General features: G+C 34.9%; 2 protein-coding genes and 1 long non-coding RNA gene across 3 annotated transcripts in view; 2 read left to right on the forward strand and 1 right to left on the reverse strand.

Moving 5' to 3' along the window:
* The window catches only part of LOC127854854 (uncharacterized), a 154,462-nt gene that overhangs the window by 66,430 nt on the left and 60,485 nt on the right, over positions 1 to 27,547 (reverse strand). The gene's annotated exons all lie outside the window — the stretch shown is intronic.
* LOC127854860 (uncharacterized) overlaps positions 12,386 to 27,547 on the forward strand; it is a 140,738-nt gene continuing 125,576 nt past the window's right edge. Inside the window, exon 1 of the mRNA XM_052389932.1 lies at positions 12,386 to 12,456. Within this exon, the coding sequence (XP_052245892.1) occupies positions 12,406 to 12,456 (51 nt within the window). The 5' untranslated portion in view covers positions 12,386 to 12,405. The remainder of the gene's footprint in view (positions 12,457 to 27,547) is intronic.
* On the forward strand, positions 25,173 to 26,376 carry LOC127854863 (uncharacterized). The gene is made up of 3 exons (XR_008037181.1): positions 25,173 to 25,319; positions 25,646 to 25,704; positions 25,963 to 26,376. It is a non-coding gene; the product is annotated as an uncharacterized LOC127854863 (long non-coding RNA).

A 27,547-nucleotide genomic window follows, 5' to 3' on the forward strand; every position in this document is an offset into this window, starting at 1 on the left:
ACATGGCGCCTTTTTATTTTGATGTTTTATTCCTAATATGTATTTCTTAGTTATAACACACTGATATCCGTGAAGGCGGTTTTTTTTGCGAAACGATAGCACAAATGTGCTTTTTTTTATATCAATCAACGCTGATAACCCACACGATTCAAACACTAATGTAAATCAAGCTCCCGCTGGAAGCACGGTAATGCCTTGCTATTTAATAATAGCAAAAATAAGCGTTATTGCGCAGTTACAGTCCGGATTTCTCTCATTCAAAATGAAGTGTTGCACTTGATTAGCATTCCTTGGTCAAATATAATACTTCCACCTCTTGGAATAATTGTTGAAAACAAAATAATTAGATACTTGAATATTAACGAATGTTGCATTAAAACGCAATTAGACATAAAACCAAACACAAGTTATTTGGTTTCACTGATATCTAAAAGAATCGGATTGGCAGTTCGGCAAATCTTTTATGTATTATTATTTTGTTTCAATTTTCCACTGAAGAGTCATTAATTTTGGACGAAGCCCCGTATGTCCGAAAATATAGAGTCACGAAAAATTAAAATTTTGGCTAAAAAGGTGGTTGTCCGAAAACTTAGAGTATCTGATAGAGTAATTACGGTAGATATAAATTTCGTTATATTAAATCCGGTAACCAATTTAGCGGTTTTGATAATATGTTTATATGTTTCGTAATCTCGGTTTTTTATCAAGATGTATCAAACATGGCCACTTGATTGAAGCGGTCATTACAAAGTATTGGCTTTAAGGAACTCCAAACCTTTAACTTTGCACAGATTTATTCAGAAAAACTTTATGATTAACAACACTTAATATTATAATTGAAATAGCAATTAAGGGGAAATATTTGAATTTAACGTTTACTTAAGCAACACTTAAGACCATTTCCTGGATTTGAATTTCATTACATTTAAACCGCATATGTGTGTGTACGAATATATCTATCAACATTCGCGTTGTATGTTCCAGATTTTGTAAAACATAAAATATTTAATGTTTTACGAATAACTGCAATGAAGAATATCGTGTTGTTCGAAAATGAATGATCCTAAATTAATCCGCGTTTGAATAAGCATATCTATGTTACTTTCATATATATTGTATGTACACATTTACAAAGTACGTCGCCTTGGTGTATCGGATTAGTGTCCGCATAGCGACCGAGATGTAATGGGTTCGATCCCCACTGTGGGAGCGTTCTGTATATTTCTCCCATAAACACTTAGTACTTGCACTAGTTCCAGGAAACGGACTCGAGGACGTTTCAAATATGCATTATGCTTTCTATGCAAACGAGCTAAAATAAATAGGTTTAAACTTCGTGCGTGTTTAATATAATTTATGTTTTAATTCAAGAATATAGAAAACCAAGAGGTCATCGGATGAAATATAAAGATACATTGGAACTCCAGTAACAACTGGAGATTAATAATATTTTCCAGATTCTTTTTCGGCACGTCACTAATATCCCAACAATTCGGTCCAGCACAAATGCTCATATCAAACACGTGTGAATAAAACTGGGATCACACCGCATTGGAAAGGTCAACTCAAAGCCCTTGATCAAGTTCATCCAGCTGAACAAGCAACTGGAGCTGTTCCGTTTTCTTATGCAGTATTAGTATTATGGTATAATGCAATTGATTCGTATTAAAATTACGACATTCCAAATGAACTTGAGTTTAATCGAGCGACCAAGCGTAGGTCAATCAGAACGTGTGGGTTATGTTGATTCTGGAATACCATTTAGTAGTCTAGAATGATCGAGGTAAAAAGCCTTGCAGCCATTCAAATCGAAATCCATACAACAAGTCTCCATTGCAATTAATTTTTTTTCCCGATCGTGTACGGCATTCTGTGTTACAGAAACTAAACTTATCATTCACGGTTCCAGATAAATCTTCAAAGGGTATTGTGCTACAGGACCTAAACTTTTCATTTAATGTTCCAGATAATTCTTTAAAGGGTAATGCGCTACAGGACCTAAACTTATCATTCCATGTTCGAGATATTTTTTCAAACTGAGATGACGAGCAATGATACAATCATTGAGACTCAAACTATCGACGTCAAGTGATACCATGACCTTGACCCTATGCCAGTGATTCATGACGTCCTCACATCGTCACAACGGTTCTTATATTTCAATGGGGGGAATCACGTGGTCAGAATTGAGAATACATGGCCGCCGATGCCTCGCTTAGATTGAAAAATTGATTGTTCAAACAGGTACATCTTCCTTATTACTTACTTGTTTTTAATCGGATAACGCCTATAATAGGGCCAGCCGGAAGCGGTTTCATAGAGTATCAACCGTTTCCCTCTGGTTGGTCGGAGTGTGGAGATTACTCATGGAATATTTTGCGATTTCTTGAACCGTCAATTGCTGTTGTACACGGACTAACAATAATATCACTGTTTTCACAATAATTAGCACTGTTTAAGTACCAGTTGTGCATGTGGACGCATTGTAACTTACAAAAAATGGATACATCGATTGCTAATGACGTTATTTTCAAGGTAAAGTTCAGTTGCGATTGGTTTTAACGATTGCTGTTGAGCACGCACATGGCAGTTATACACGGACAATTTCTAGAACAACTGTTTTTGAGCACGCACATGTCAAGGAATACTGTTTTCTCCGCCGAATACGTCTAAAACAACGTCGCATGGGCATGTTCTGGTACATGTAGCGATCCATATCTTATGTATCCAGCAAAACACACATTTTGGTTGAAAATTGACGTGTTTTGTTTTCATAAACTGCAAAACAAAACGAAACACACAAAACAACTTTCATGTATGCTAAGCATATACTCAACACATATTATTATGAAACAGATTTTCCTTGATTCTATAAGTTCTAACACTTTTCCAATAAAATAGTTCAGTATTAAAGCTATCAACATATTTATAACTGTTTTCACAGAGTCAGAGGCTCAGGAAAAGTACAAAACTGCTCACATAGGCACCAAACAGTATTGAAAGGGCCTTCGGGTTTTGGAAGCGAACCTTTCGTGTCCTTCATGGTGAAGTATGTAAGGAAATTGTTTATATTATATATGACAATTTATTGAAGATCATAAAATAAAATGTCTTTAATCAACAAAGATTGTTAATGGAAATTGACATCACCATATATTTCTAGGCGTATCAAGTCTAAGAGTTGGAAAAAAAGTTATAAATAACTTAACATTATCTTTGCATGCCATAGACACACTTCAATTCTTAAATTCAACTTACTAATAGACGGGAAAATATGCTGAATATTCTAAATATGAATAAATGTAACTGATTTTGACATATTGAACAAGTCAATGTAACAGCATTATACACAGTCTCGTTTTACTTTAAGTGATGATACATTACTGAATGCCAGCTTAAACAATTTCAACATTTTTACATATGTTTTTGTGTATCTGTTAGAGCTCATACGAAATACATAAGATATTAGTAAATTGTTACACTCGGGGAAAAAAGTAGTTGTTACTATTTACTCTGCATCAACTATTGGGTACACATTTGACAACATTTTTATGTCCCCCACCACTATAGTGGGGGACACATTGTTTTGCCCTGTCTGTTGGTTGGTCTGTTGGTTTGCGCCAACTTTAACATTTGCAATAACTTTTGCAATATTGAAGATAGCAACTTGATATTTGGCATGCATATGTATCTCATGGAGCTGCATATTTTGAGTTGTGAAAGGTCAAAGGTCATCCTTCAAGGTCAAAGGTCAAAAATACTAAGTCAAAGCGGCGCAGAAGGGGACATAGTGTTTCTGACAAACACAATTCTTGTTAACAATGTCTTTTGATGTGACATTCTTTTTCAATTTATTCCTCCAATTTCTGTTTATAACAGATTGGAATGAAGCCTGCCAAGGTCAGCCGCATCATCATTGCCTGTGCTGTTCTTCATAATCTGCGGTTAATGTGGGGGAACCAGCAGTGGATCCGAAACCTTTAGAAGAGGTTGCCAAGGGAGAGATGTTTCAGGCTGTATCGGATTGGAGAAGAGTTAGAGATACCATTATCGCAAATTACTTTAGGAAATTAACATATTAAATATAAATGTTTTCATTATATTTGTGCTTGTATATCTCTGAGACATACACTGATAGTTTGGTTCCTTGTTTGTTTATATGGGTTAAACAGAATTGAAAAACCATTCAAAAAGTGAACAAAATATATTATTTCAATGTCTATATTATATTTTTGAAACAATGTTTAGGTAATAGCCTCATTTGTACTCACTCATTTTTGGATTTTTTTTAATGAAAATAGCAGTCTGTACTGTGATTCTTTCGTAGAACTTTTCGTGTTTGTCTGCCAAGCTGTTCTGTTTGGCATATTACACCATCTGCACCTCGCTCAGTGACCTGTATGTGTTTAAATATGTTTGTTTTTACTGGTTTACTCTATTAACTACTTACAAAAATGATGAGCATTGATCTGAATGATTTTGATTATTGATAGCCATCAGCTAATTTATTGTGGTTATTGTTAAACAATGATAGGATTCTATTGGTTCAGTATGTCCGTTTAATTGATAGCAAATAATTTCAATTTAAAGAATATAACATTGTCATTATATAGTTTAAAGTTGAATTTTAAGCTTATATACATGAAACTAGGTCCACGAATAGTTATATACATACATATATACATACTTAGTATGAGGCATTTCTTGTTGCTGTTGCAACTTGGGTGTTCATCTGTATCTGCTGATGCACATCTTGTCTGCATCTCTGATGAACATACATTATAGATCACTGTTATAGATCTATTATGTTAAGATCATATTATTTGTTTCATTGAGTCAATTTTGTTAAAGCAATATATATTTTGAAGTTTGTATTTGTTTTATACATGCTATACAGTAGAGATATAATATTGGAAACTGATTCGTACACTGTTAAAATCGTCAATAATCGAAGTTTAGTCTAAACATAATAAAATCTTGGGCAAAATACCACTTTAGCCCCCGCCAGAGGGGTGGATATGCACACGGAATGAGCCCATAGTGTTCATTCAGTATGTATTCACACCTCTGGCGGGGGGCTAAAGTGTTATATTGCCAAATCTTGAGAAATGAATGAACAGTCAAACCAATACAATTTTCTGATTGTTACCACAATAACACTTCGATCAGATAATGGCTTCAGACTGTATGACAGGCTTGTTTAACAACGGTAATTTCAAGAATAACTATTTAACCATTTGTTTCGTAGATTAAATAATTGTACCCCACTATTGATTTTCCCAACGATGGCAGCTTCCAAGTCCATATTAATCCATCTTGCTATTTTGACCATAAATGTCGTGTCCAAAACATATTTGATACGTATTACACGTTATTCTATGTCTGATATGGCTTATTTTCAGTACTAATTCATAATTTAATAGCATTTTTAGCAAAGTACTTCAGAAATACTTACCTGCGGTAACGCTGGCTTCAACTTTACATTGCCACTGTAATGAAGGTATAGGATCAAAGCTTATTGATGATTGTTGTTGTAAACTAGTTACCTTGTGAATTGAAATGTGTCTGAGTTGGTGCCTGTAGCTATAAGATTTTATGCCCGCTTCGAGGTTATATGTACAATCTGTCCTTTATCCGGCTCATGTAAAACGAGTACTGAAAAGAGACCAATGCAAGACTATTATTTCAATAAAAATATTCTTGATAATACTAACCTGGGACGAAAAATGCTACTAATCTACATGATCAAATGTGTTATGTATATTCACTCGAAACAAATATACTTTTTACAAAAAAACTTGATTAATTGATCTCTGCAAGCGTGCGTAAAACACAGTACGCAATCTGTAGGAAATAAAATACATTTTCAAGTTGTTTAAATACATGCCCAATGCCAAATCATATTCATCCTTTATGTTCTGGTCACAAACTGTATAGAAATAGGGTAAAATGTTATCCTGTCTTTATATGTACTTGTCCCTTTAGCATGAACAATTGTTCTGAAAACAATTGAACATTCACTTAAATGACAATATCATGAAGGGATTTCTTCAAGCAAAAAACAGCAATCCATAACAAATATAAATAAAACTGTCTGGAGGAAAAGCAACATTTTCAAATACTCGCAAGCCATTACAAAAGGCAGCTTCACCGAAAGAGGCTAGGAAAAAAATCCTATTGAAAATACAATTTTGATGGTCCAGATAGCCAATTTCGTATAAGAATTAACATTTTCAGTGCGTTTACATAAGATATGTATCGCTACATGTATCAGAACATGCCCATGCGACGTTGTTTTAGACTATTTCGGCGGAGAAAACGGTATTCCTTGACATGTGCGTGCTCAACAACAGTTGTTCTAGAAGTTGTCCGTGTATAACAGCCATGTGCGTGCTCAACAGCAATCGTCAAAACCAATCGAAACTCAACTTTAGCTTGAAAATAACGCCATTAGCAATCGATGTATCCATTTTTTTGCCAGTTTCAATGCGTCCGCACGACCAACTGGAACTTACACAGTGCTAATTAGTGTGAAAACAGTTATATTATTGTTAGTCCGTGTACAACAGCAATTGACGGTTCAAGAAATCGCAAAATATTCCATGAGTAATCTCCACACATCCGACCAACCAGAGGGAAACGGTTGATACTCTATGAAACCGCTTCCGGCTGGCCCTATGATAGGCGTTATCCGATTAAAAACAAGTAATAAGGAAGATGTACCTGTTTGAACACTCAATTTTTCAATCTAAGCGAGGCATCGGCGGCCATGTTTTCTCAATTCTGACCACGTGATTCCCCCATTGTATTTCGTAACAGTTGATTTTTAATGGTTTATAAGCAACCTCCGCAAAGAGATTTGACTGGAACCAGCGTAGCTGGATCAAATCCATGCCTTCATAACCGACCACGTGATGATAGCAAAACATCGTGTTACAATAATTGTACCGTTTTTATTTTCCCTTCTTTTTAATTTAGGTAATTTAATTTTATTATGAACCTTAACTTATACACTTTTATCAAAATATAAAAGAAAATGATATTTCTTTTCATAATACTGTATAATACTTTAACAAAAAAATAAAATCCAACAAAATCTGGTAGGATTTCATTGTGATGGCAGAGATTGTATGTGAGAGCATGGAACGACAACTCTGCGTGGAGATTGGTATATAAGACAGGAAAATGGAGACTCAAACTTTTGACCTTCATGAGTAACCTTAAACTTGAACCGGCAAGCTTAACTCATGCCTTCTGCGCATGGTTTAAATGACCGTCGTATTTAAGTCGAGTTTCGATGCTTGATCTTCTACCTTTCAGTATTACCTTGACCTCGAGCAAGAGTGACTACTTTTGCGAGTTTTCTTATTAACCTTAACATTGGACGCAAGCTCGAAAGCCGGCAGGGTGGAAGGGATATGGAGAGGAAACGTAAATGAAAGGGAGGGACTGACAATTTACGCTCATACTATTGACTAACAAGTGTCACCTTCACCTTCAGCGGGCTTAAGTGAATCGTGACTTCATCATACGTTCTTCGCTTTCTTGATGCTATTCAACTACATTCGTTCTTAAATTGACCTACAATGTACATAATATGTTAATTGGAATAATTTCAGGATTCCTTCGACGAATCCTTCCTATCTTTTTATTTTTAAACCTGTTAAAGAAAATGCCTCATTTTCTACTTTCCACGACAAATGCAATACTTCAAGTGACCCAAATAATTTCATCACAAATCTTCAACAAAAGCATTTGAATTTGAAGTGAGAAACCGAGTTTAAAAAAAAAGAGTCAAGCGTGTTGAGAAAGTTGATATTCAGAATGAAGAACATGAAATATAATTTATACACACTCACCCCTATAATGATCCATCGTATTTGACATATTGGCATAATACGTTAACATTAAATAATTAATAATATATTGTCTTGATATGTAGCTTCAGATCACCCAAAAGCTCCCGAAGGCGAAATACTTTGGAAGATATTCAGGCTGCTTAGGAGGTGTTAATGAACAAGAGCGAGGTCAGATATTTTAAGACAAATGTTCTGTTTCTGGCCAAGGAAGATCTTCCGAGTAGCATGTTGCCAGAGATGAATACGTATATGGTGTACCAGGTAAACAAAGAAGTTAAACAAGTACAAGTTTGTGTGTTAATTTCATATATGAACTCGAGCATCATGCATATAAATAGTAGCTAAAAAAATCAAGTAAAAGGTATGATTGGTACTCATTGATTGGAAAAAATATGTTGAAATGGCAAGAAATCTTTTATGAAGTAATATCTATAATGGACCTTGGTGAAATACGAGTTTTTTAATACATTTACAAAGTCGTTGCAGAATTGCTATATGACCGATTAATATATATATATATATATATATATATATATATATATATATATATATATATTTATTTATTTATTTATTTATTTATTTATTCCGGGCTTGTCCAAACTTGCTGACCTGTGTGTTGACAGTCGGACATCATACATGATAATTCTAGAAAAGAACAATGTGATGTTCTAGAACCAAAGCCATATTTGCTGTCTATTTATGCTCTAATATTGCTGATGCTTAGTCCATTTATAACACTTGTGAAACACTGGAAGGAAATGGATAACAACTGATTGGGTTTAAGCCATGGTTGGGAATAAGTCAGGGGTAGTTACAAGGCTCAAAGAAGATAACCCAGGCTTGGTTAGCTACGCATTGTATATCGCATATGCTAGCTTTGAGTTTCAGTTTCAGTTTCAGAGGCAGATGCTATCCCTTCTTGATAAAGGAACATGAAATCTAAATCACGACCAGTGTTTATTTTCACTAATGAAAACTGCCAATTCTGGAAATAGTCCAAAGGTTGACACCAGGACAGGTTGGTACGTTTAAAGAGAACTTCCATAGTAGATTATGAATGTCTTAGTTATCATGGTTCAGTAGAGGTTATGACCTAGAACTTCAGTAGCAAATGTTTGTGTTTCTGATCTGGAGGAGAGATCAGGAGAGTTCCATACTAATGGTGGCTTAGTTATCATGTCTCAGTAGAGAATATGATCTAGAACTTAAGAAGCAAATGTATTTGTTTCTGAAGGAGAGATCAGGTGGAGGCGCTCAGTATTTACAAGCCCAATATAGTCTACAAGTTTTGTATATTGTACACTTTCGGGTTTATGTCCTTGCAACCCAATGGCAGTGCCATACAAGTCTTTTCAAACACAGGATCTTGACTTTGCAGAGGTTAATCCTATTCTGATAATAACAATTCCATTAAATGAGAACCACTGGTCAATCTGGATATCGACTTAGTAAATTGCATAACTGGTACCAAAGGCAGAGGAGTCCAGGACTGAAGATGGCACTTTGAGTTTCAAAGCCACGCCATCAGAAACAGTGACTGTTTTGTGTAGTATCTCTTAATCAATAATCTTTGATGACATAGTACACAGTAAACGACCTATGTTGACATTCTACACAGAAAAGATTGGTAGAACAGTGTTAAATATAAATAAGCTCTCGGTAAGTAAATTAGCTGTAGATCAAAAGAGTTACAAGCAAAAGGCACGCGGCAGTGAATATTTGCGAATCATTTTCAGCAGGTGTTATAAAAAGTGTGCATGGCAGGTTTTCTGACACCATGAAGATGGATCTGGCATCTTTAAACGTTCTATTAAACCCATCCATTGAAAAGGATAGCATGGTAAAGGATATTGATGTAGTGGCAGAGTACCTGTGTAGTGTAGGTTTTGAGGGATGTCTTGAGAGCCAAGGCATGTTAATGACTTACATTCACTCTCTTGTAGATAACAGTAGTAAACTTGTGTGCAGTACTACGAACTCTGCCAACTCAGCTTTGAATTAAAAGCTATGTATCATGTAGCTGCAGGGGCAGCTGAAAGCTTTTTAGTATACTCTGTAAGCTATGTTGATTGCGAACGTGGCTTGAGAACAGAGCTTCATGAAAACCTGCCTCGAGAAAGGGTTATCGGTTAGTAGATTTGACACGTTATTACGAATTTCACTAGTTGCAGGAAAATAGAGATGTTTCCCTATTGCCGGGCGTTCATTAAGTAGTCTACAGTAAAGATGATTCGAAGAGTTCCCCTAATACCGGGCATTCATAAAGCAGTCTTTTGTCAAGAGTCTTAGAATTTTATAGTTAACTGTTGGCAAACGTTCAGGTGAAGTACTGTAGCAATTGTGGTGGATGGTTAAAATTGAACTTAATTGATGACACATGTTTTATTAAAGTTTAATTAATTTAATTCATGTACAAACCAAGGGTGGTGAATGCGTGAACATACATGTTCTACCTTAATTTATTCAAATCTTATTATGTACGTTTTATATTTCAACTCTTGTTAACCTGTCCATCCATATTTTCATTGTGTTTTATTGTGGTGTGTAGACTGTTGAAAACAGTAATTTTATAGTAACTTATTAAATGTGCTATCGCATCATTATAAAATGATCTTATTTGCCTCAAAGAAGCCCCAGTTTGGCGACAGCTTTTTTAATTTTGCGAATGTAAGATGCTACAAGTTGTTTAAGCCCCGAGGGGACCCTGTTGTCCGGATTGTAATGAGTTGACCTATTGTGATGGTTTGGTCAGTCTCGTTTAAATTAAAATGCGATCTAAGGTACACCGCTTTAACACCAAAATTTCGGTTCAAAGTGCTGTCTGTATGATTCCCTGATTCGTGAGTTTAATCTGCTAGTGAAATTTTGTTTCAGATATTTTCATTTATTATTGTATTTTGTTATGTAGTATGTTTGGGTGATATTGATAAACAAGGGTTTTATTGCGAATTTCATTCATGCAATTGCATTCGTAGTGTTAAAGGAATCTGATATGATGCAGACATATTCATTTATTTGGGGTTCCACAAAGTATGTGTCTGTTTTGTCACTAGATCGGCAAGTCTAAAAATGGGCATGTTTCCTTGTTTGTGTTTCTTCGAGAAAGTTGTATCTTAAGCACCCATTTAAGCACCCATTGGGTGCTAAACAATGCATACTCATTCTTGTGATTTGGGTTTAAACACACTCTCAAAATCATGGATTCTGTCGTGCATACATAACTAACATAACATAACAACTAATATCAGCAGTGTCTATGTCAAATTTCTTAAAGTTTAACTCTGGTTAAATGCAAAAAGTAAAATTGGCTTATGTATATCATTTTGACTTAGGAAATTAACTGTTCGGTTAAAATAAAACAGTTTGTTTTAAACAGAGAAATGTCTACGGGTTGGTATTACTTTAATTGAATTTAAGGAAATACAAGGCTTGGGTTATTAATCTTATTATTGAAATGTGACATTTATTTAAAATGCTAAAATTAGAAAATTCATGCATGTAAGTAATAATGTGTAATATACAATAAACCCATACGTTTTTTTATCAGCGACCAAATTGCATTACATGTTTTAATGTAAATGTAATGAAAGCGATGCAAACGTATTGCTGCAGTTAACAATTTAACAGTGTTTTCGACAAACAGGCTGACATTTAAATTTATTATCATCATTCGCTGGGTTGATATCTTTTTAAAAACACAAACAACATTTAAATATGAACACGGATATATTTTTATATGAATTAATTATTCGCCCGGATGTTGTGCGGCATTTGACTGGTGGTTTTCCAGCCAATCTTTAGCGTGAATTATATCTTATGAGTTTCAATGCGATGTCTCTACCTGATACTAAATAACTCCTCATTAAAGGGACCTTTTCACAGATTTTTGGCATGTATTAAAGTTTGTCATTTAATGCTTTATATTGATAAATGTAAAGATTGGATCTAAAAAGCTTCATTAAAAAACAATACAATTAAAGAAAGAAACAAAGTAACCATCAACTGGTCTCGAGCCACTGACCCCTGGAGCAAAAGTCTAACGCTTAGGCCACTCGGCCATTCGTGCTCATACCATGAGTGATGTATTGTATTCTGCATGTAAGCAATCCTCGTAGTATAACAAAATATAACGACAACAACAGAACTCTCCAAATTATTCAATCGTTTCTTGTTGCAACGCTGCATGATTTTCAGTTTTTTAAATCGTCAAAAGATGCATATAATGGATATTTTAGAGCATGGTAAATGTTCAGTATTACTGTTTCCTCACAAATATCATAACTGCAACGATTTTATTTTGTCAATTTACTAAAACGTTAAAATGTCCCTTTAATAGGCTATATCTCCCGTAGTATTTTTTGTTGGTAATCTAAATGCAATTGACGTCTTTTTGCTCAATTAATGAACCATCTGCTTTGCACGACAACATTGTAAATACTTACCAACACATGTCAAAAATATTATTCTAACCGGATGTGAATGAGTTATACGTGTATATAAAGAAGAAATTATCAACCGCTCTGCTCATTCTTGACATAAAACCGGAATGATCTTTACACCTCTGTCGATCCTGTTAGTTCTACTTACCGGTGCATTGGTGAGTTTAATTTATTTTCTTTGACATCGACTATCAATAACTGTTTTGCTCTTAGTTTCTGTGGCATGTTCAGGTATTTGTTAACTGGAGATAACATTAATTGACGTAGTAAAGTGTTGATGACGCTATTCTTTTGTTTAAGTTAAGTTTGTATGTGTTCATGTTTTATGTTATGGTACATGTCTTTTTGTTTTAGTGAATAAATTAGTTTTACAACACCATTGTGTCTATTATATGAATACGAAAATGTCGTCCCATTCATCATGTGTGTGCGTGTATGTGTGTGTGCGTGCGTGCGTGTGCGCGTGTTTGCGCGCGCGCATGCGTGCGTGTGTGCGTGTGTGTTCGTGCGTGCGTGCGTGTGGGCGTGTACGTGTGCGTGCGTGTGTGCGTGCGTGCGTGTGTGTGTGTGTATTTCGAAGTTCATGAGGTCCTTTAGGGCGGGAGGCCGCATAATGTGAAGAACCGAGTTTGTTACAGCACTTACCGGACAGACAAACAACATATTTATATATATTGCCTGTGTTTAAACTCCTTAGGCGGTTCCGGCGCCAGGACGTGGAGCGCTGGCCGGATACTGCATCGAGTCGGAAGATTGCAAGGCCAACGAGTGCTGTGTAAGCTTCAACCGGTATTCCGTAGTCGATCTGTCCCCTGACCTCAAAAGATTTGTGGAAGGGAAATGTGAGCCATTGGGAGGGCTAGGCGCCGGTAAGCTTGTTTTACTGTTTGATTGATTTCCTCAGTTGATTAATGGATTGATTAATTGATTGATTGATTAATTCACCAACCGGCCGACTGGCTGGCTGATTTTGCTCGATCGACCGACCGACTGAGATCATTAGTTATTATGTTCAATCACATTATGACAAAGCGACCAACTGAGGTCGATCTATTATGTTCAATCAAATTATGACTTACTGAGGTCGATCTATTATGTTCAATCAAATTATGACCGACCGACCGACTGAGGTCGATCTATTATGTTCAATCAAATTATGACCGACCGACCGACTGAAGTCGATCTATTATGCTCAATCATATTATGACAGACCGACTGAGGTCGATCTATGATGTTCAATCAAATTATGACCGACCGACCGACTGAGGTCGATCTAATATGATCAATCAAATTATTACTGACCGACCGACTGAGGTTTGATCCATTGTTTTCCATCAAATTATGACCGAACGACCGACTGTGGTGGATATATTATGTTCCATCAAATTACGACCGACTGAGGTCGATCTATCATGTTCAGTCAAATTATGATCGACCGACCGACTGACGGACTTAGATCAATCTATTATGTTCAAAATTCCTTTTTTTATTTTCTCTCTCTCACTCTCGCACGGTGTTCTTATTGTCGTACGTATTTTGTTTAAATTGTCATTTTCCAGCCTGCCAGATGCCTCCTGCAAATACGTTACTCCTACAAATACGCTATTCCTACGCATGTCCATGTATCAAAGGCGCTTTTTGTTCGCAAAGTGGACGGCTTCCGCCTCGCGTAGATGGTCCAGGTAAGAGTTTGCAGAATAAACTGCATGTATATATATATTATATTGGCCGTGTTCTGTGAAAAAGGGGGTTCAATGCATGTGCGTAAATTGTCATCCCAGATTAGCCTGTGCAGTCCGCACAGGCTAATCAAGGACGACACTTTCCGCTTGTATGATATATTTCGTTTATAGAAAGTCTGTTTTAGCAAAAATCATGTTAAGGCAAAAAGTGTCGTCCCTGATAAGCCTGTGCGGACTGCACTGGCTAATCTGGGTTGACACTCTACGCACATGCATTAAACCCCCTTTTCACAGAGCACGACCCGTATATAGTTTACTGGTTATACTTATGCCCATATCGATAACGGCGGAGTACGTTCGTCTGGATGGCAATGCCTGAGGGACGTTTGATGGTAGTCATTACCCAGCGAAATCTTGGCTTAATTTTCTAGGAATAACGTTTGCCCACGATAAAATTCTTAATTGAGTGATAATTAAAATATTCGGCAAACTGAAAATTATTGACATTCATTTTAATGTGTACAAACTTTAATATATGCTCCATATATGAGACTAAATTAAACCTGTTTAGAAGAGTGTATGAGTTTAAACTGTTGTAAAAATCAAACATATACGTATGTCTCGTTATATCAAAGCAATAAATTGCATTGTCCGCAAAAACAAAATTGTGTGTAAAATACAATTTACCTCATTAAATATGTATGTTTGTTTCGTTACAGGTCTAGGGGTGTGCAAAGCCGTGGGGTGATGATATGAAAGATATGGGTGTTTTTAAAATGTGATGTCGTTTCATGTGCTTAATAAATAGACACCATTAGAGCATCCGTTTTGTTTGTATCACTGAAATAACACTTGTTAAACGTTTTGGAGGGGCAGAGGTATTTGACCTTGCATACATTTTTTTAACCCATTTATGCCTAGTGGACTCTCCCATCCTCTAAATTGGATCAATTTATTTCCCAAATTAGGGATGTCTAGTTTATTTATTTCTTTATTAACAATATTTATTACATTGTTTTTTAAGTAAACAGCGCAGATCCTGATGAGACGCCGCATCATGCGGCATCTCATCTGGGTCTACGCTGTTTGCCAAGGCCTTTTTCTAGACGCTAGGCATAAATGGGTTAATGAATTTTGCCATTTCATGTGTCTAAATTTAAATAGGCGAGGTACTGGAGCTCATCTCGGATCCGTGCATAATGAAACTTCGAAAAGAGAGACCCCATTGAAGGTAGCTGTGGTCCATGCAAATCAATCAGAGTGTTCGATTATAAATATTCATGTCCCCGAATGGAATTTCACCTATGCTGAGCCGATTTTAAATATTTTCGTTCATGTCACACAGTTCTTTTTCGTACAGATATCATACAGGATATAATTCGTGAAAATGCACGCCATTCTTGCAGTCTCACACATTACTGACGATAAGTGAAAATGTTTTTATGGAGAAGCATAATCCTCAAACAGAGTCTCTTGTTTTCTAAGCAGGCTCTCGAACAATTTAGTCGGGTTTCAAATAATTTTCATGAAGTCCAAATAAATGTAAACAAAATGAAGCATCAGATCCACCAGAGGGAGACGAACCTCATGATGGAACATTTATTCATGAAAAGGAATTGGTTGCCAAGGTATGACACAGCACTACAGCAATAGGACAAACACACATAACTACGCTACAATCACACAAGATGTATAAAACTCGGCCACTTGATTGAAACGGTCCTTACAAAGGAACTCCAAACCTCAAATTTTGCACATATTTATTTAGAAAACCTTTAAGATTAACACCAATTAATAGTATATTTTAAAACGCAATGAAGAGGAAATATTTCAATTTAATTTTTATTTAAGGAACACATAAGACCATTTCTTTGATTTGAATTTCAACACATTTAAACAGCATGGATATGTGTGTGTGTGTACGAATTTATGTATCAACATTCGCGTTGTATGTTCCAATTTTTTTTTAAACATAAAATATTTAATGTTTTGAGAATAACTGCATTGAAGAATATCGTGTAGTTCGAAAATAAACGATCCTAAATTAATCCACGTCTGATTTAACATATTTATGTTACTAACATATAGTATACGCGTACATTTTATGTACAAATTTACTACGTACGTTGCCGCGGTGTAGTGGATTAGTGTCCGCCTAACGATCTGGAGGTCATGGGTATGATCACTACTGTGGGACTGTTCTTTAGATTTCCCCCAGAAACACTAAGTACTGGCTCTAGATCCAGGAAACGGACTCGAGAGCGTTTCAGATACGCCTTAGGCTTTCTATGCAATCGAGCTAAAATGAATAGGTTTCAACTTAGTACGTGTTTAATGTAATTTGTGTTTTAATTAAAGAATATAGAAAAACAAGAGTTCATCGGATGAAATTGAAACTCCATTTACAACTGGAGATTAGTAATATGTTCCAGATTCTTTTTCGGCAGGTAACCGATATCCCAACAAATCGGTTCAGAACAAAAGCTCACACCAAACACGTGTAAATAAAACTGGGATCACCGTATCAAGTTCATCCAGCTGAACAAGCAATTGAAGCTGTTCGGTTTTCGTTTGCAGTATTAGTAATATGATATAATGCAATTTATTCGTATACATATTTCGATTCGACATTCCAAATGAACTCCAGTTTAATCGAGCGACCAAGCGTAGGTCAATCAGAACGTGTTGATTATTTTGATTCTGGAAAACCATATAGAAGTCTAGAATGATCGAGGTAAAAAAACCTTGCAGCCATTCAAATCGAAATCCATACAACAATTCTCCACTGCAAATGATTTTTCCCCGATCGCGTACGGCATTTTGTGCTACTGGACCTAATCTTATCATTCCAGGTTTCAGATACTTAATTAAATGATAAAGGAGATGACGAGCTGATACAATCATTGAGCTTAAAACTATCGACGTCAAGTGATACCATGACCTTGACCCTATGCCGGGGATTCATGACGTCCTCACATCGTCACAACGGCCCTTATATTTCGTAACTTTTTATTCTTAAGTGGTTTATAAGCAACCTCCGCAAAGAGATTTGACTGGAACCAGCGTAGCTGGATCAAATACATGCCTTTATTACCAACCACGTAATGATAGCATAGCATCGTCGTACAATAATAATACCGTTTTTATTTTCCCTTTTTTTTAATTTACGTAATTTAATTTTATTATGAACCTTAACTTATACACTATTATCAAAATATAAAAGAAAATGATATTACTTTTCATAATATAATAATTCAACAAAAATTATAAAATCCAACCAATTCTGGAAGGATTTCATTGTGATGTCAGAGATTGTATGTGAGAGCATGGAACGACAACTCTGCGTGGAGATTGGTTTATAAATCAGGACAATGGAGGCTCAATCTTTTGACCTTCATTTGTAACCTTAAACTTGAACCGACTTTTAAAGTGCCTTTAGGGATTACATCTATTCGAATTTTCAACAGAAGCGTAACAGTCTAGAGAGCGTGCAGCAATTGATAGCATGCCATCTAAATATTCTAATAAAGTTATTTATGTATCCGATATCTTGACTTATCCATATGAACCAAAAGCCGTATTTGTATTAGAGAGCTTTAACCTTGGTTACCCAACATGTTCTGCCTACATCGTCAAGCGATTTTAACAAATTGTAACATTGTTTTGGGTATCTGTGTTATGGCATGGTTAATAAAGTACACCAGTATCGAATACACATGATAAAGTATGTCGTGCATACAGCACAGTCTTTATCAACCCATGATTCGCGAGTTCAATCTGCTAGCGGACTTTTTTTCAGATGTTTTCATTAATTATTATTTTGTTATGTAGTATGTTTCGGTGATATTGATATACAATGGTTTTTGAAAACGAATTTCTTTCACGAACCTGCATTCTTAGTGTAAAAAAATACTGATATGACGCAGAAATATTAATTTATTGGGGATTCCAAATAAAATGTATATGTCTGCTTTTGTCAATAGTTCGGCAAGTCTAAAAATGGGCATGTTTGTATTACTTGGAGAAAGTTACATCTTAAGCACCCAAAGACTCGTTTAAACTTTGTCATTTTTTCAGTCTGCTATGTGTCGATTGGGCCAAATCCTCCAGTTCTACCAGATCGGTACTAATAAGCATGTCCATGCATCAAAGGCGCTTTTTGTTCGAAAAATGTACCGGTGCTCCCTCGCGTAGGGGGTCCATGTGAGCATTTCAGAATGAAATGCATAAATATTATATATATATATATATATATATATATATATATATATATATATATATATATATATATATATATATATATATATATATATATATATATATATATATATATATATATATATATACTGGTTATAATAAATGCCAATAGCGATAACGGTGGAGTACGTATGTCTTGATGACAATTTCGGATGGACGTTCGGATGCTGGTCATTACCAAGCAAAATCGCTCTGCTTATGGTTTCCTAAGAATAACATGTTTGCCCACGATTTACTTCTTAATATATTTTATCGATATATTCGTCAGACTGAAAATGATTGTCATTCATTTTAATATATGCTCTAACTGAAGAATTAATTAAACCTGTATAAAAGTTTGTATTAGTTTAAACATATGTAAAATCAAACGTATAAGTATGTCTCGTTATATCAAAATAGATTGTATTGTCCTCAAAAACCAAATTGTTTGTAAAATACCATTAACCTCAATAACTGTATGTTTTTTTCTTTACCTTTCTAGGGAAGTGCATTGTCGTGGGGTGATGATATGAAAGATACGTTTGTTTTTTACATGGTTCATGACAAGATGCAATTTAAAATGTGATGTCGTTTCAAATGCTAAATAAATAGACAAAATAAGAACACCCGTGTTGTTTTGTATCACTGAATTAACATGTGTTAAACGTTTTGGAGGGGGCATGTGCTCTTACATACATTTTATTAATGAATTTCGCAATTTCACATTTCTAAATTTAAATATGTGGGGGTGCGCGAGCTCGTCTCGGGTCCTTGCATAATGAAGATTCCATTGAAGGTAGCTGCGTCGTCGTCAAGAGTCCATGCAAATCAACGGCGTCTTCAAATATGCACGTCACCGAATGGCATTTCACATATGCTGAGTCGATTTTAAATATTTTCTTTCATTTCACACAATTATTGTTTGTACAGGATATCATTTGTGCAAATACATGACATTCGTATGGTCCCGCACATAACTGACCAGTGCTCCATCAAATAATTTCATGAAGTCCAAACTTATTTTTACAAAGTGAAGCATCCGATGCGCCAGCAGAAAAAGAACCAAGTTATGGAACTTTGTCATTTATTTATTCCAAGGAACTGGTTGCCAAAGTATGACACAGAGCTACAGCAAGAGGGACAACAACCATAACAACGCTACAATCACATAAAAGCATATATTTACCAATTAAACAAAAAATATTATCATGCAAAATTGTGTTTTATTAAACATCTACATATTTAACAATTAACCAAATGAATAATCATGCAAGAGTGTTTCATTTACCTTTAAATATTTACCAAATATTAGGTGGAATCATCTGTCAACAGTGTGTTTTATTTACCATTTATAAAATTTCCGATGAAAGGATTGAACTATCATTCAACAGTGTTTTATTTATCACGCATATATTTAACCATGAATTGATTTAATTATGATAAGACTTGTTGAGTTTATTTACTACTTACAGCATTACCCTTAATAACTGATTAACATGTATATACATGTAAATTTAAGTACTTATCGTCAAATATAAACCACTCGTACTCTTCGCATAGAAATCAGTGTTCGTCAGCCTATATGTATTTTATGTCTATATATCAATTGGCAAATATATACAATAATTACATAGTTCTCTTATCACATGCACGTATTTTATTCTCCATCAGATAATATGTGCGCTGATTCCATAATTAGTGGGTGACTTGGACAGTTATTGTCCATCCGCTAGTATTAACAGATCGTGTTTGCCTTCCGCGCCGATGCGGTAGTGGTCTTGGCCGCCCTTGTCCCACTTGACCGCCACCCATCCGGTACTGATTCCCGAGAGAAACTTTGACACGGTGCCAGGACCCCCGCCGTCCTATGGAATGAAATAAAAGCAAACGCATGTTCAGATCATTATGTTGTTGTCATAGCAATATCTCAACAGCGATTGCGTGCGGCATTCTTTTTCTTTACATACGTAACCGTTCAGGAAGTTTTCTTAGCAGGATCTTGACATTTTCTAGCAATATTGGTAGAGCCAGGATACACAGCAGTTTGTACGTGCGCATTGTTTATGGATAAAATATATTGTAATATTTCAGCTGGCGTCATTATGTAACTTGTTAACTCCTATTGTCGAGATATATTCATTAATATTGTTTATTTCAAAGGCCGTATTATCGTGACTATTTAAGATAGCCATTGTGTTATTTAAATACCATACGAATGATGTAGGTATGATTATAATTACTTTCGAGAAAATGCATTCTAAAAACATTCAAACTACACTAATAAAAGCAACGACAAAATGCCCTGGATTAATAAATTAATAACTTAAGATAAAAGTGAACGCATGCAAACGCAAATACCTTAAATCACACAAATACCTTAATTGATGTGTGTACATCAAAACCGTAAAAATAGTTTCATCTACAAAAATATCAAAAACCACTCTAACGCCACAAATCTCAAGCTAGATATTGAAGCTGTTGGTCGATGGAAGCAGGTCTGGTTGATGCATTTCCATCCTGTAAAATGTAACATCCTTAGCATAACCCAGAAAAGAAGACCTGTTATCCTCCCCAAATCTACATGACTTCATTCCTGAAAAGGTAAACCATGCGAAATATCTGGGTCGTACTCTTCAAAATAGTCTCAAATGGAATTAACTCTTTAATTTAATTACACAAAATGCAAACCAGGCAATAGGATTTCTTCGCATCATCCTCAAACTAATTAAAGGGGAAGACCATGATTACACAGCAATAGATAGGCTTAAAATAGTATAATCCTCCACTTTCTGGGACCTACATACGATAGTTCAAATAAATCAACAGGAAAAGGTAGAAGGACGCACTGCAAGATTCGTTACAAACAGATATTTCACCACACGTTTAGTAGATAATATGATCGTTACCCATAATTTGCCTACGCTTGAGCAGAACAAAATTCATTTTAATAATGTTATATAAAATCTTCCACCATATAGTTGCCATCACGCATCCTGTTTACCTTCTTGTTGATGTCGACCCCGATCCAGAATCAGCAGTATTTATTTTCTCAAATAGAAACAAACATCAAAAGTCTCGTATAAATTTTCGTTCTACACGAGAATAGTCATCCAATTTAATCCAAACTAGCATCAAACTGAACACTTTTTACAGTCTAAAATGTTGATCTAATGGGTTTCGACACAAAATCTTCTTTCTAGAATAAGAACTGTATTTGATTATGATGATGAGAACTGGTGAAGTCCGAAATATAAATTGACAATGAACTGTAAAGGAGACTGCGTGTGTTTTACAATTTACTACCACAAACGAGTTTATTACCTTGTATCACAACTTCTGAATATAATGTATTTCACAGTATTAGGATGCAAATTGAGTTAACTGTAGCATAAATCCCAACATTGAGAAGCTTTGATATCTCTTGACGTTGACCTATTCTTTAGGGGATGGTAGGTTGCGAAATACATGAAATAGTGTTTTGTACATTCCTAAATCAACCTGAGGTTTCTCATTTATTATCTTAGCAGTGTTATTGTACTAAAAAAGAAATTTACCCCACGATTTAGCCAAAACTTAACTCACTTCCTTACGTAATTCATTTTATAATTTAGTCTTGTCTTTAATGATTGTTAAGGATTAACTATCAAGAAAAACGTGAATACCGAAATTCAATTCATATTAAATGAAGTTCGCGTGTTATACCACCGAACAGACCATTATGACGAATGAGCACAAATCACTCCAGCTTTACATCTGTTAAAAAATGGAGTATTCGATTCTTAAACAGATCTTAAACTATGAAACATAAGCAGAAGGGTGAAATGGTTGGAGTGTTTAAACATTAGAAGAGTTTGTCAAGACTTTGATCTCGTCCAAGATGCAACAATATGATTCATGAAAAATGTAGTCATCCAGCGCGCAAAATTTACCTGTTCATCCTATTCCCAGTCCCTACCGCGCACGACCCTGGTTCCGACTTTGATTTGCTTTTCAAGGTCGCTCCCGAATATCGGCTTGACGAAGTACCCGTTGGTTGACATCGGTTGCTGTCCTGAAAATGGCACTTTGTAGTGTAATTGGTATGGTCAAATATGAACTTGTTGAACATTTTCATCTACAGTTTCTAATGAATTAAATAATGTATCAATCGTACAACATGAAAAAGAAACTATATCGTGTATGGTTGGGTACATTTATATATATACGTTATAGTCTTTAAATATGGATGAACATGTTTTCAAAATTTAGGCTAATATTACATAAGTATAGCTTGTGGAATTAATGCGATTTATAAACAACTTTTCATATATCAAGTAATTCATAGATACCTTCATTTTTTGTATTTATTATATTTATTTTGTTTTGGTTTTATGTAAGAAAAAGTTTCATGAATTAGGATTATTTTGTTTTGTGTTACATAAAAAAACTGAGGGTAGTGAGAGCAAATATTTTACATTACACATATATGATGGTTCGTCAATAAACTTTGAGCACTAACTTGCGCATCACTTTGATAAAACCTCTAGAGAAGGGACGGTAATGGATGTTATTTTCTGAAAAAGATTGATATTTTAACAAGTTAATTATTGCATTCAGTTAACATCAAAATGTAAAGAATACGACATGCGCTTTTTTAAAAGGGGCCTTTTCACAGATTTTGGCATGTTTTGAAGTTTGTCATAAAATGCTTTATATTGATAAATGTTAAAATTATATATAAAAAGCTCCAGTAAAAATCAAGAATAAAATTAGAAAAAAAGAAAAAAGGTAACCCTCACCAGGGCTCGAACACTGACCCCTGGAGTCCTGGAGTAAAAGTAATACCCATTTAGACAACTAGGCCATTAGGATGTAAATTGAGTTAACTGGAGCATAAATCCCAACATTGAGAAGCTTTGATATCTCTTGACGTTGACCTATTCTTTAGGGGATGGTAGGTTGCGAAATAATAGTGTTTAGTACATTCCTAAATCAACCTGAGGTTTCTCATTTATTATCTTAGCAGTGTTATTGCACTAACAAGAAATTTACCCCACGATTTAGCAAAACTTAACTCACTTCCTTACGTAATTCATTTTATAATTTAGTCTTGTCTTTCATGATTGTTAAGGATTAACTATCAAGAAAAACGTGAATACCGAAATTCAATTCATATTAAATGAAGTTCGCGTGTTATACCACCGAACAGACCATTATGACGAAGTACCCGTTGGTTGACATCGGTTGCTGTCCTGAAAATGGCACTTTGTAGTGTAATTGGTATGGTCAAATATGAACTTGTTTAAAATTTTCATCTACAGTTTCTAATGAATTAAATAATGTATCAATCTTACAACATGAAAAAGAAACTATATCGTGTATGGTTGGTTACATTTATATATATACGCTATAGTCTTTAAATATGGATGAACATGTTTTCAAAATTTAGGCTAATATTACATAAGTATAACTTGTGGAATTAATGCGATTTATAAACAACTTTTCATATATCAAGTAATTCATAGATACCTTCATTTTTTTGTATTTATTATATTTATTTTGTTTTGGTTTTATGTAAGAAAAAGTTTCATGAATTAGGATTATTTTGTTTTGTGTTACATAAAAATACTGAGGGTAGTGAGGGCAAATATTTTACATTACACATATATGATGGTTCGTCAATAAACTTTGAGCACTAACTTGCCATCGGCCATCTTTCCGGATACAATGCCTGATGTATTTTATACTTTATATAAGCAATCCTCGTAGTCTCACAGAATATAACGACAACAACAGAACTCTCCAAATTATGAATTCGTTTCGCATTGCAACGCTTTATAATTTTCGGGTTTTTAAATCGTCAAAAGATGCATATAATGGTTATTTTAGAGCATGGTAAATGTTCAGTATTACTGTTTCCTCACAAATATCATAACTAAAACGAAAATTTGCAAATCGGAAACAACTTTTTTCAATTTTGTCAATTAACCCAAACGTGAAAAGGCCCCTTTAACATAGTTATTGCATCGTCGCACAGATGAAGTCACAACGAACGACCAAATTCGCGCGTTTGTTTAAAAAAGCCTATCACTAATTATCATAGTATCGGCCCTCCTCATAATATCCAGCCTCAATTGAACAACATTCAAGAAGTGCTGGAAAGTTAAAAAAAAGAGTTTTAAGAAGCTGTAATTTATTTGATGGTTCTCCATGACTATTACGACGACCATTCTCATAATGGCCGGCGTTCGTTTCAAAATAAGCCATGTTTATTCCTGGGCGATGCTATGATTTTTAACTACGTTACACACGATTATGCTAGTTTGTTTATGGATTAATAGTAGTAGTCCAGTCATTTTACAGTTTGACCTTAAAAAAATTGCAACAGAAATTGTTTTACATTTTTTATTGCTCTTATATAGTTATTAAACAAATTTGAAAAATCTAGAAAAATCGAAGCAGGGGAAATATGAAAATAATCGAGTTTATTTTTCCTATTATATAAATTAAAGAATTGTCCCAAATACCCCACCGTACTTAAGCTACTCTTAAACTCGGAGGATTTTTCGGTGGTTGTAAACGATGACAACAGCGTCGATGAAGGTAGTTGGTGATTTAAATGGGATTCGTGCTTGATTTGTTTAGAAAAAACAACTTTACGGGTGAGTTTTTGTCATTTAAAGGTCATATCTCTTGTGCGACAAGTATGTTAAGCCATTTAAAGTGCAAAAATACAAATGTTACATGTTTTCGCGGTTTAAGATTGAACAACATTATTTAGTAATATTTTCTCGCTTTGAGTGGCATTCTTCTTTCAAACGCACAAGATATAAGTTACATTTATAAAACAAATCAATCATAATCACCACTAAACATACATTTTCGGGTTGAAACGTTGTCCGCGGGAATGCAGCTACTGCATAAAAACTCAAGTACGGAAGCGCTTTTGTGTCAAAATTTCAATTTTGACTCTACTCATTTGCTTATTACTTAAAAAGTCTATAGCTACCAATACAACATAAAATACTTATTTTTTTCCTTTCCTTTATATTTCAGTTGAATCCAGCAGGTGTGTGACAGATGTTCAGACAATTGACAAAGCATTTGGTGACCAGTCTGTTTTTGTAAGTATTTCCTGGGTTTTGAAATAAATGACAGAAAATTAGTGAATCCAATATATTTTTGCCAATCTAGTTATCTATGCAATCTAAAATACATACATGAAATTGTCATTAATGGATCATTGTTAAAGCTCATGTTAATTAAAGTTATTGGTCTTCTGTTGTCATCCTTCTTTGGGCTTTCATGTTGGAAGCTTCATGAATACTTGCATCAGCCAGATTCACTCATGTTTACGGTGACCATTACCAGACATGATAACAAGCAATTTGCTTTCTAACAAAATTGCTCCCATAACAAACATTTCTATTTTTTGTATTATGTATTTCAGACAATAACATGGAAGTGATTTACCTGATGTCTTGCGGATAATGGTAGAAATCCTGACATGTGAGTATTATTGTGTCAAAAATAATGAAATTAATATAATTTATCGTTCAACAATATGAAGAAATCTACTATAACTTCTTACCACGCATGCCCTATTTTGAAACTAGAATCAGACCAACATTATACTTATAAATATGGTGTTATACAAGTGTACAGGTTCAAAGTTTATATATTATTAAAAATAAATGCAGTAATGAAAAAAATAATTCAGTAAGTGTGTAACATAAACCTAACAGTTGTCTCCTCTTTATATTACAGAATGGATATCATGATTTGCTGTATATGTCACCATGCAGTTGAAGACAACCAAGGCTCTAAACTTACAGTAAAAGGATGCGATGCAGTGGAATAAATGATGCTAGCTTGAAGAGACAGGATAATGTTCAGGCTGTTCCAGGAAATTTTGTTCACATTGCATGTCGAAAGACGTACACAAATGCTAATGTTATTGTTCGCGATACAAAAGAAAACCTTAGTCCAAACACCAGATTTGTGAGGTCTAAAGCTGATGTATTGAATTTTCAAGAACATTGTATATTTTGTGGTCATTCTGCTAAATACAATGACAGAAAACGCGGTTTGGATGTTTTTCCAGTAAGGACATTAGAGTTTCAAAAAACTATAACAGAGTTGTGTTCAGCTACAGGAGATGATTGGGCTGATAAGGTCCGGTGCAGGATAGAATATGTAAATGACCTACCAGCAGTTGATGCAGTTTACCACCAGTCCTGTAGCATCAATTTTAGAACATTTAAAGATATGCCAACAAATTTCCGCAGTGTTACCGAACCTATGACGATGACATCACCAATACGAGGCAGACCCACGAACGAAGCAGCACATCTAGCTTTTCAACAAGTGATCTCATCATTAAAAGAAAGTGACGATGAGCAAATAACAGTTACATATTTAGTTGACCAAATAAAAAATATTTGTGGAGAAAATGCATATGGTGTACAATACACTAAGCAGAAATTAAAGGAACATTTTGTTGATTCAGTTATAATCACAGACATAAATGGGAAAGTAGATGTGGTCACCTTTACAAGAACTGCAGCTTCAATATTGCATGACTTCTATTCACAAGGAAAGTTAGATAATGCCGAGGCCCAAAAAGTGACTCTTTTAAAAACAGCAGCTAAGTTAATTCAAAATGATATCAAGGATGTAAAAAGTGACAAATCAGTTTATCCAAATCCGGATGATATCGCCAATAAGCAGTTTGTGCCTGAAAGCTTATTAATCTTTTAAAGAGAAATATTTTCGGGGAAGGATTCTGATGTAAAATTGTGCTCAATAGGCCAAGCCATTATTCAAGCTTGTCGACCTAGAACTATCATAGCTCCATTACAGTTGGGGTTGGCTGTTCAGCTCCATCATCATTTTGCGTCAAGGTATCTCATTGATGTGTTGAATAGCCTTGGATTTTGTGTGTCTTACTCTGAAGTGCAGATGTTCGAGTCAAGTGCAGTTTTTACAAACAATACAAATATTGAAAACTATCATGAAGACATGTTCATTCAATATGTGGGTGACAATGTTGACCATAATCTACGGACTTTGGATGGACACAATACCTTTCATGGTATGGGTATGATTGCCTGTGTTACACCGGGAAACTTTGGTTATAAACCAGTGACAAGAAGGTGCATTACAACTGAGGATCTCTTGTCAATTGGAAGGATAAATAAACAATATTACACAGCACCATGTAATTCAAAGCCTTCACTGAAATTGTCAGAGATAACATTACAGAATAAAACTCGTATATATGATGCTTACAACAAAATTTCATTTCTTGCGCAGATCACTTGGCCACACAGGAAACCTGGACCCGAATGGT

The sequence above is a fragment of the Dreissena polymorpha genome, chromosome 13 (assembly GCF_020536995.1).
Source record: "Dreissena polymorpha isolate Duluth1 chromosome 13, UMN_Dpol_1.0, whole genome shotgun sequence".
In the NCBI taxonomy this organism is placed as follows: Eukaryota; Metazoa; Mollusca; class Bivalvia; order Myida; family Dreissenidae; genus Dreissena; species Dreissena polymorpha.